General features: G+C 35.2%; 1 protein-coding gene across 1 annotated transcript; it reads left to right on the top strand.

The window, feature by feature from the left end:
• The first annotated feature begins 5854 nt into the window (after positions 1–5854).
• Positions 5855–7174, top strand: LOC149405751 (protein P21-like). Its single transcript, XM_089608019.1, has 2 exons — positions 5855–6319; positions 6735–7174. The coding sequence occupies exons 1-2, from the start codon at positions 5901–5903 to the stop codon at positions 6982–6984; spliced, it is 669 nt and encodes a 222-aa protein (XP_089464145.1). The 5' UTR covers positions 5855–5900; the 3' UTR covers positions 6985–7174.

Raw genomic sequence — 7174 nt, 5'->3', positions numbered from 1 at the left:
TGTAAGAGGGTTGGACAAGATTTATTAAGGATTTTGTACGTTTTAAATACAGATATGTTTTGTATTTTGATCATCTTCATCTTCATGTGAAGAATGATAATTAGTATGTTTTGTTTTTATTTTGGTCTTGATCTTCATCTTGATGCGTTGAAAATAATTATAGTGTTTTTGTTGGTTTGCTGCACGCACCGCCTTTGTTACGTATACGTAGACATTTCACGTTATTATAATTTCTTATGCATGTGATTTATTTTTAATAATATCCTATATATATATATTAATATATATATATATATATTAATATATATATATATATATATATCATTTTCTCCGGTTGAAATATATCATTTTAAAAAATGAAATTATATTATTCTTCAGTTGAGCCAAAATGTACCCCTAAAGTATTAATTATTTTGTATTCCATTGTGAAACAGTAAAGAGTAAAACTTATGTTTCATAAAATAATTGCAAAATTTCATTTAATTTTTTGTAAATATGTGATTTTAATTAATATATGATTGTAAATATATGATTGTAAAACTTATATATATATATATATATATATATATTCATTTTAATTAATTTCAAGATATAGGATTTAGTTACGAATCTTTAAAACTGAGAAATAATATTGTTGTAATGAAAATAACGTCATGAAGCTTAGTTGAAACTTGAGTTCATGTGGGAAGTTGCAAAAGTTTGTAATTAAACCATGTTGTCTAAGGTCAGTGCACCGTTTTTCGCTCGAGAGCCGGAGGTAGATATACAAAGAAAACTCGAAACATATATAAAGGTGTCAGCTCTCAAGGGTTAACTCTAATGGAATTAAAGTACTTCAATCCGAATGCTTGATTAAGAGCTCTTAAGTTATACAGGACTAGGTCAAACACGAAACTAATGGGGTCAATATATATCTTATCCCCTTTTGAGGTACGAGAGGATCTCAGCCCTCGAAGACTGAGTCCTCGGAAATTCTCTGTCTGGTTCTCATAATAAATAGATTAGTAGGGACTTTATCAGTTCTAGTATAACTGACTTTTCCAATATTCTAGATTATGGTTAAAAAAATTATATATGTATGTATGTATGTATACATATATCTGTGTGTATGTATACATTATATATGTATGTATATATATATATATATATATATATATCTGTGTGTATGTGTATACAGGGATAAAAAATATCAAAAGTTTGAATAGTTTTGGTAATATAATTCATATGTGCTTAAATCGTCTATATCCTAAAAAAATCATTATAAATATATAGTTTTAATCAGTTTTGATTCCAAAAAATAAAAAATTTCCAAATGAGTTGTGTTTATTTTGAATTATGTAAGCTGAAAATTTTCAATATCCAAAATCAATGGTGAATTATATAAAAAATTTAGATAAAATCAGGGGAGAATTTTCAATCTCGTGTAGATATGATTAAAAAAAAAAGATTAGCTTTTTTTCACCAAATTCAGATCATGCTATGGTTATTTGATAATTTTTGTCTATAAATATGCATGATTCATTAACATCTAGCTCAGATTTCAAATTCATAAAGACATTTGCAATTGAATATTAAAACTAATATTAAATTCACTTTTAATTTTGTGGCTTTATTGTTGTTGATTAAGTATTTATGTTTTTGTATAAGATGACTGGAGATATTATATCAAGGGCAGTGTAGCAAAATAGCCAAAATGAAACTATGAAATTTGTTTTTAGCTTATGTTTCACAACTTTTAGGGAAATAACCAACGGATTTATGTGTCAATAATTAAGGTATGATTTTCCATTATTTATTACCAAATTCGTAATTTTCTCTCTCCTATTTTTTTCCTACATTTTTTTTAGAGATTTGTAACTAAATAAGCCACTTTAAACATGTGATTTTGGATATAGCCTATGTTTGACAATTTTTAGGAATATAGCCAAATGGTTTATGTGGCAATAATTAAGGTCTGATTTGCCCTATATTTATTAACAAATTCGTAACTTTCTCTCTCCTATTTTTTTCAATTTTTTTTGTTTGCATCAAAACTTCAAAAATTCATATTTTTCTCATACAAACTCGAAATTGAGTGATTTCAGATCCTACAAATTCGTGGCGTCGAGATCTTCAAAAATAGACCCATTCGTAATAGGTCCCATTACGTTTCCATTTTTTTTTATAATTTCAAAAAATTTCAGTTATTTCCATATTTAAGGTAATAATGTGATTTTTCTACATCTATGGTATTAAAAATTGTTTTTCATCAAACACAATGGATCTATTTTTGAATATCTCGGCGTCACGAATCCGTAGGATTTAGAATCACTCAATTTCGAGTTCATATGAGATAGATATGGTTTTTTAAAGTTTTTATGTAAAAAAATGTGTGGGAAAAAAATAAGAGAGAGAAAATTACGAATTTGTTAATAAATAAGGGCAAATCAGATCTTAATTATTACGATATAAACATGTTCGCTATTTCCCTAAAATTACACTGCCCCTTAAAAATAAAATAAAAAAATAAAAAAAAACACTAATAATTATCAACGCACGACCGCACAAAAAAAAATAAAGAACGAAAAAAAATCAAATATAGAATTTACGGATGAATACCAACTAAAATTGCACTGCCCCTCAAAAAAAAAAAAAAAAAAAAAAAAAAAAAAAAAAAACTAATAATTATCAACGCACGACTGCACAAAATGCTGGTGGGTCCCACTACACACAAAAAAAAAATATGTATAAAAAAAAGATTTATCAGCACTGATTGCGCTGATATATAGCAATACTTCACATCATGTACCAGCTCGATCAATTGGTATTTTCTTTTTGTTTTTTTTTTATTGTGGAAGTAGGGAGATAAATTTGTCAAAGAACTTGGTGGAAAACAAATAACTACAATGTGGATTTTATTATTTTTAAATGGTGAAGAAAATAAATAAATAAAACTAAGGAAATTGAATTTTATTCTTTGTACTTCTGTAGAATATTCAAGGAAAACATTATTAAGTACTAGATATCAAGGAACAAAATATAGGCATACGTGTGCACATATAATATGGAAAATGAAATCCCGCACATATAATATGGAAAATGAAAAAAATGAGTTCCATTGGATTTTGATTTTTGTCTATATGTTTTTTAAGGAAAAATGCTATCGGCATTGAAGTTATATATATTCTCACCAAATTTATCTTCCTCAAATTTTCTCGAACCAGATAATAAAAATATTATAGACGTCTTTCCTCTTAACATTTTACGAATCCCGAACCTAAAATTTTAGAGGCACAACCAAGCAAGAATGACAAAATAATAAGGAATCTCTACTTTATTTTTCTCAGATCTTGTATATGACTCTAACGCAATAAATAAATTTAATTTCCACTCAATTCCTTGGTAACAATATTTGGGTTCCAAACACAGTCTTAAGGAGTAGAGTTAAGTTTTCTTGGGATAGCTTTGTGCTAGCGAACTTCACAAAAGAGTACAAATGGCGTTCATAATCACAGCGTTAAAATTTTGGCACTGAGATAAATTCATTTCAGTACAACAAGTTTTTTTTTCAGTAAATTTCATAAACTCAATTAGAAATTTGAACCTCTAGAAACTCTAGAAACTAATTTCGTCAACCAATAGATTATTAACTGCTTTTCTCAGAAGTACAATCAAAATTTATTAGTTTGCGAGAAGTAAAACTTAACACGAGCACTCAGAAAAATTCTAACTACGTGCTATTAGGAAGTAGCTTCACAAACTTGACTTGACTAGTCAGTTATCATTAAACAATAAATAATATATTTTCCATATTCAGTAGTAGATTTTTCAAAGCCTGGTCCAATTTTTTCTCTCTCCTTCGGTAAGAGTCTCTCTCTCAAAACAGAGTAAAGAAACCCTAGCTTCGCTGCCGCCGCCGCCTCCTGGGCTCCGGCTTGGGAGGTGAGCATCGGCCTCGGTAGCTTCTCTTCACTGACGTGCGCGGCTCTAGGTGGCGTTTCTTCCTTCGTCCTTGCATCGTCTCAGCTCATCGTTACTCCGACGCGCCGGCGGTTCCTGGTGCTCGGCCGTGGTGAAGTCCGGGGAGTCGCTGGGGCTGGAGAGGCAAGAATTCCGAAACCCTCACCACGGGCTCATGGAAAAGATGCGAGCTCTGACTCTCCTGTACGAGCAACAAAAGCGATCCTCTTTCTCTCTCATCAACAACAACAACAACAATGGAAGAGGAGAAGCAGAAGAAGAGACCGAGTCTCGCCGATTCTCGACTCACCTCGGCAAGAAACAAGAAGCGAACAACAATCGAGTCATCTCGATGACGGCTCTGCCAAAACCGGCGAGAAATTACAGTCTACGCAGCGAATCGGCGAAGGAGAACGTGGTCGAAGCGAGGGGTCCGGTGGCGAGGAAGCTTTCGATGGGTGGGGAGAGCAAGATCAACGTGTTCGTGAGGCTGAGGCCAATGGCGAAGAAGGAGAGAGAGGCCGGCGGCTACGGTGGATCTATGGTTCGCAGGTGGCCTCGGTGGCTTCGGTGGGTCTGTGGTTCGCAGGTGGCCTCGGTGGCTTCGGTGGGTCTGGTCTCGGATCCCTTGGTGGGTCTGTGGTACGCAGGTGGCTTCGGTGGCTTCGGTGGGTCAGGTCTCGGTGGCTTCGGTGGGTCAGGTGGCTCCGGTGGGTCTGGTCTCGGATCTGAGAACGGTTTGGCGGCTCCGGTGGCTTCCTCTGTTTTTCTCTCCGACTGGAGTGATACGGAAGAGTATGCGGTGAGACTCCGAGCTAAGGATGGGAGGGACGTGGCTGAAGAGTTTTTCGGGTGCAGAAGTGGTCGGATCTGCCGATTTGGTTGTGTTGTGTTTTTTGTTTTGTGTTTTTACTTAGTTATGCTTTCTGTTTTTATGCTAGTTAGCCCATGTTGCGTTGGGTTTGACTTGGTTTATCTTGGACACGGATTAGCCGTTGTCCACTATCCCGTTGTGGATTTCCTGTTAGGTTTTGTTCTATACAGGTTGAAGAGGCATCTTCTTCGTGGTCATCAAACCGAGGTTGAGTGGATCTTTCCATCTACCAATTTTGGTTTTGTTGAAAGAGCCCTATGTGTGCTCAATTTCTGTGCTCGTCATTCTTCCACTTGTCGGAAGCATGCACAAAACGTGCGATTACCGGAACTTAGTGTTAGTTTCACTTCGACTTAGGTTTGAGGTGTTCCATGTACTAAGGTGTTTTTCTCCTGTATTGATGGGTTTCTTACCCAATTTTAATGGAAAATCCGTGACTTCAAAAAAAAAAAGTAGTAGATTTTTCAAATCAAACGAAATTTCTTGGGCAAGAAACCTCTAGGCCCCTAATTAGCGGTACACATAGATATATGGAAAAAAAAATTAAAAAAGCCTCTTAAATAAATTATACTAGGCATAAGTTCATTAAGTAGCCTAAATAAATAAATGATACCCGATAAAACAAGAAAAATTATTTTAAAAGTACAACATTTCTAAAACGGGTGTTTCCTACATTTTTAAGCATAATACTTTTTTCAAATTGTTAATAAATTTTATAAATGAAATTTTAAACAATTAACAAAATTGAATAGAGCTCAAAAAATAAAATAAAAAATAAAAATTATAAACATCAATAAAAACTATTATTTACTCCCTAAAAACATTGTTATAAAAAAAAATTAAAAGCTGTATTTAAGAAACGAAGCTTTTAAACACGCTATACCTAAATTTACACGTAATTGTTTTAGGCCTCAAAAAAAAAAAAGGTTGAGCAGCCGGGCCTGCCTAACAAAGCCACAATAGTCACGAAAATCACATTTTATAGCACTCTCACAAGTCCTCTATAAAAACCCACCAAACTCAACCCATGAATCTCACACACCACACTAAAACACCCTAACAACAAAAACCATATATTTTTATCAACATGACCTCCTTCAAAACCCTAAGCCTTGTTCTCTCCGTCCTCGCAACGACCCTAGTCCTCACTCAGGCCGCGGTGTTCGACATCAAGAACAACTGCCCCTTCACGGTGTGGGCCGCGTCCACTCCAGTGGGCGGCGGCCGGCGGCTCGACTCGGGCCAGAGCTGGTCCATCGACGTCCCGGCCGGCACGAGGATGGCCCGCATTTGGGGCCGCACCGGTTGCAACTTTGACGGGTCGGGCCGCGGCAGTTGCCAGACTGGCGACTGCGGTGGGGTCCTCGAGTGCCAAGGGTGGGGCCAGCCGCCGAACACCCTGGCGGAGTATGTTCTCACCGGAGACAACAACATGGACACATTCGATATCTCTCTAGTCGACGGCTTCAACCTTCCCATGGAGTTCGGCGGTTGCCGCCCAATCAGGTTATTATTTCACTAATTAATTATGATTATTGTTCAAGAAAATAAATTAATTAGGGTTTCTTTTCTTTTCTTTTTTTATCAAAATACTTTGGAAGAAATTTGCTAAAATTATCCGAAATATAATAATAATGTAGTACACACATCACGTGTTTTAAATTTTAGTACAAACAAAATGGTGAGGTTGTACATTAACGTTTGACTTATATATTATGAGTTTTGAAAGTTCATATAAGTTAATATTATCATCACATTTTTTTTGGTTAAAATGTTACTAAATAAAATTTAATTAAATACAAAAATTTTACTATGTACGATAAATATATTAATAAAAGTCACGCATGTCTATTTTAGCATAATAATAAATAATGAAAACTACTAACCATAGTACATGTGTGGCAAATTGATGATCGATCAGGTGCACCGCGGATATCAACGGGCAGTGCCCCGGGGAGCTGAGGGCTCCCGGGGGTTGCAACAACCCGTGCACGGTTTTCAAGACCAACGAGTATTGTTGCACCAATGGCCAAGGAAGTTGTGGGCCCACAACCTTCTCGAGGTTCTTCAAGGAACGTTGTCCCGATGCTTATAGTTACCCTCAGGACGACCCGTCCAGTACCTTCACTTGCCCCGTTGGAACCAACTACAGGGTTACCTTTTGCCCTTGAAAAACATACCCTAATATCAATATATAGAGCATTCATATCCATATATATAGATATGGGTGTGTTGTCCATCTTTATTATGTATGAATAAATTCGTGCACTATTTTACGTGGATGTACGTATCGTATGCATGCATGCATGCACGTATGGTTGTTGCACAAGATGAAGGTTATTATACTTTTTAAGAGAAATT

The sequence above is a fragment of the Urtica dioica genome, chromosome 2, assembly GCF_054948205.1.
Source record: "Urtica dioica subsp. dioica isolate 48M chromosome 2, U.dioica_male_clone48M_v1_H2, whole genome shotgun sequence".
Classification (NCBI taxonomy): Eukaryota; Viridiplantae; Streptophyta; class Magnoliopsida; order Rosales; family Urticaceae; genus Urtica; species Urtica dioica.
Note: the sequence above shows the minus strand (reverse complement) of the source record. Positions and strands in the feature narration are given on the sequence as shown.

Coding starts and splice junctions, on each gene's coding strand:
- LOC149405751 (XM_089608019.1), top strand. CDS start 5,901: ATGACCTCCTTCAAAACCCTAAGCCTTGTTCTCTCCGTCCTCGCAACG. Junction 6,320..6,734: donor GGCGGTTGCCGCCCAATCAG/GTTATTATTTCA, acceptor ATGATCGATCAG/GTGCACCGCGGATATCAACG.